Below are 1,763 nucleotides of genomic sequence, written 5' to 3'. Positions count from 1 at the left end.
CCAGGAATCTGAACTGCAAATGCTCTCAAGCCTATAAACCATGCTCTCTTTGCAGATGACTCCCTTCTCCTAGGCAGAGCCTCTACTAGAATAGCAGCTAACTTCGATTCTATGCTAAAAAGTTATTGCAGAGCTTCAGGAGCTGTGATAAATGACAGAAAGAGTTCGATCTATGGATGGAATGTAAGCCAACACAATCTCAATATCATAGCCCAGACCCTTGGTTTTGAGTGCTTCGCCCATTGGGACAGCATCAAATACCTCGGCTTACCCCTCACATCTGGAGTCAACAACAGATCTCTGTGGCATGGCATCATTAGCAAAATTAAAGACAAGATCACCTCTTGGGGAGGTTATTGGCTAACCAAGGGAGGGAAAATTATCTTACTTAAATCCGTCTTATCTGCTCTCCCCATATATCAAGCCTCTTTCCTTCTGGCCCCGAAACACATTATGGAACAGATCTCTTGTCTCCTGAGAGACTTTCTCTGGAAAGGAGGCAGAGGCCATCACAATAAAATGCATTTGGCAAACTGGGAACTTGTTAAGCGGCCAATATTGGATGGAGGTCTACAGATTAGAGACCCCGCTTTATTTAATCTGTCACTTGGATGCAAGCTCCTATGGAAAATATATTCAGATCCCTCACACCCGGTCAGTGAAACGCTCACCTCCAAATACGCGCAGGGGATCTCTTTGAGGCACCTGTCAGCAAACAATACTCTCACAGGCACACACACCTGGAATCTCTGTAGGAAAAGCATCAGCAGTTTCAGGAAACAATTGTACCGCATACCTGGCAATGGGGAGAAGATCCTTCTCTGGAAAGACCGCATCATGAATAGCCCCCCTCTTAACTCACACGAAGAAATCCGGGATCTTAGAGATTGGCTCCATGGAGTAGGTATAAGAAAGCTGAATGAAATCTCAACATGGGATAGTAAAGGGAATTGGACCGACTGGGCACTCCCGCCCGTGCCGGCGCAGTTCCACTATCAACTCATAATCCTCAAAACGCTGCTCTCAAATGCAGCGCCGGTCCACCGCAACAGCACAGACAGATGGGGGTGGGGTGATACAGGTTCTTATACTTCAGCTTTGGGTTATACTGCCCTGCAGACCAAAAAAGACAGATTGAGAACTCCAGCGTTATGGAAACAAGTTTGGAGCACCAATGGGCTACCCAAAGTTAACTTCTTTTTTTGGATTCTCATGCAGAATAAACTGCTCACAGGGGATAACTTGTCAAACGTAATATTGTTGGGCCTCATAGATGCGCAATGTGCTGAAACTCTAGAGAAACAGCCTCCCATCTGTTCATTGATTGCGATTTTTCCAAAGAAGTTTGGAAACTAACTCTTCTTGGACTGCCCGCCTCCCCTCCCCAGCATAGCTCCGTGGCAGATCTCTTTACTGAATGGTTTCAATGTTACCCTCATAATATCCCCAATAAATCCCTTTGGTTTCACATTTGGCTCTCCATCCCCAAATTTGTTTGCTGGGAAATCTAGCTTGCCCGGAATGACTTAATCTTCAACAATTCCACCCGCTCTCCTGCTAAATCTGCCTCAATTGCAAAAGCTCTTCTTCTTGAAACTGTCCTCCTGCATTCCCAAAAATCTGACTCCTCCATCCTCCCCTCAGAAAAGGCTTGGCTGAACCTTCATAGCCCTCATCCCATAAGCAAATCTCGTTCCCTCCCCCCTCCCCTCCCCACTCCATCTTGGAAAATTAGAGAACCTGAAGCTGCCTTTCAAACTTGG

General features: G+C 46.2%; 1 protein-coding gene across 1 annotated transcript; it reads left to right on the top strand.

Moving 5' to 3' along the window:
* Positions 1 to 519: 519 nt before the first annotated feature.
* Positions 520 to 1,356, top strand: LOC149267504 (uncharacterized). Its single transcript, XM_089412230.1, has one exon. It carries the CDS (start codon positions 520 to 522, stop codon positions 1,354 to 1,356), a length of 837 nt encoding a protein of 278 aa, XP_089268356.1.
* Positions 1,357 to 1,763: the final 407 nt, after the last annotated feature.

The sequence above is a fragment of the Pinus tabuliformis genome, chromosome 6, assembly GCF_031772625.1.
Source record: "Pinus tabuliformis cultivar Carrire ecotype Pingquan chromosome 6, CPIR1, whole genome shotgun sequence".
NCBI classification, from domain to species: Eukaryota; Viridiplantae; Streptophyta; class Pinopsida; order Pinales; family Pinaceae; genus Pinus; species Pinus tabuliformis.
Note: the sequence above shows the minus strand (reverse complement) of the source record. Positions and strands in the feature narration are given on the sequence as shown.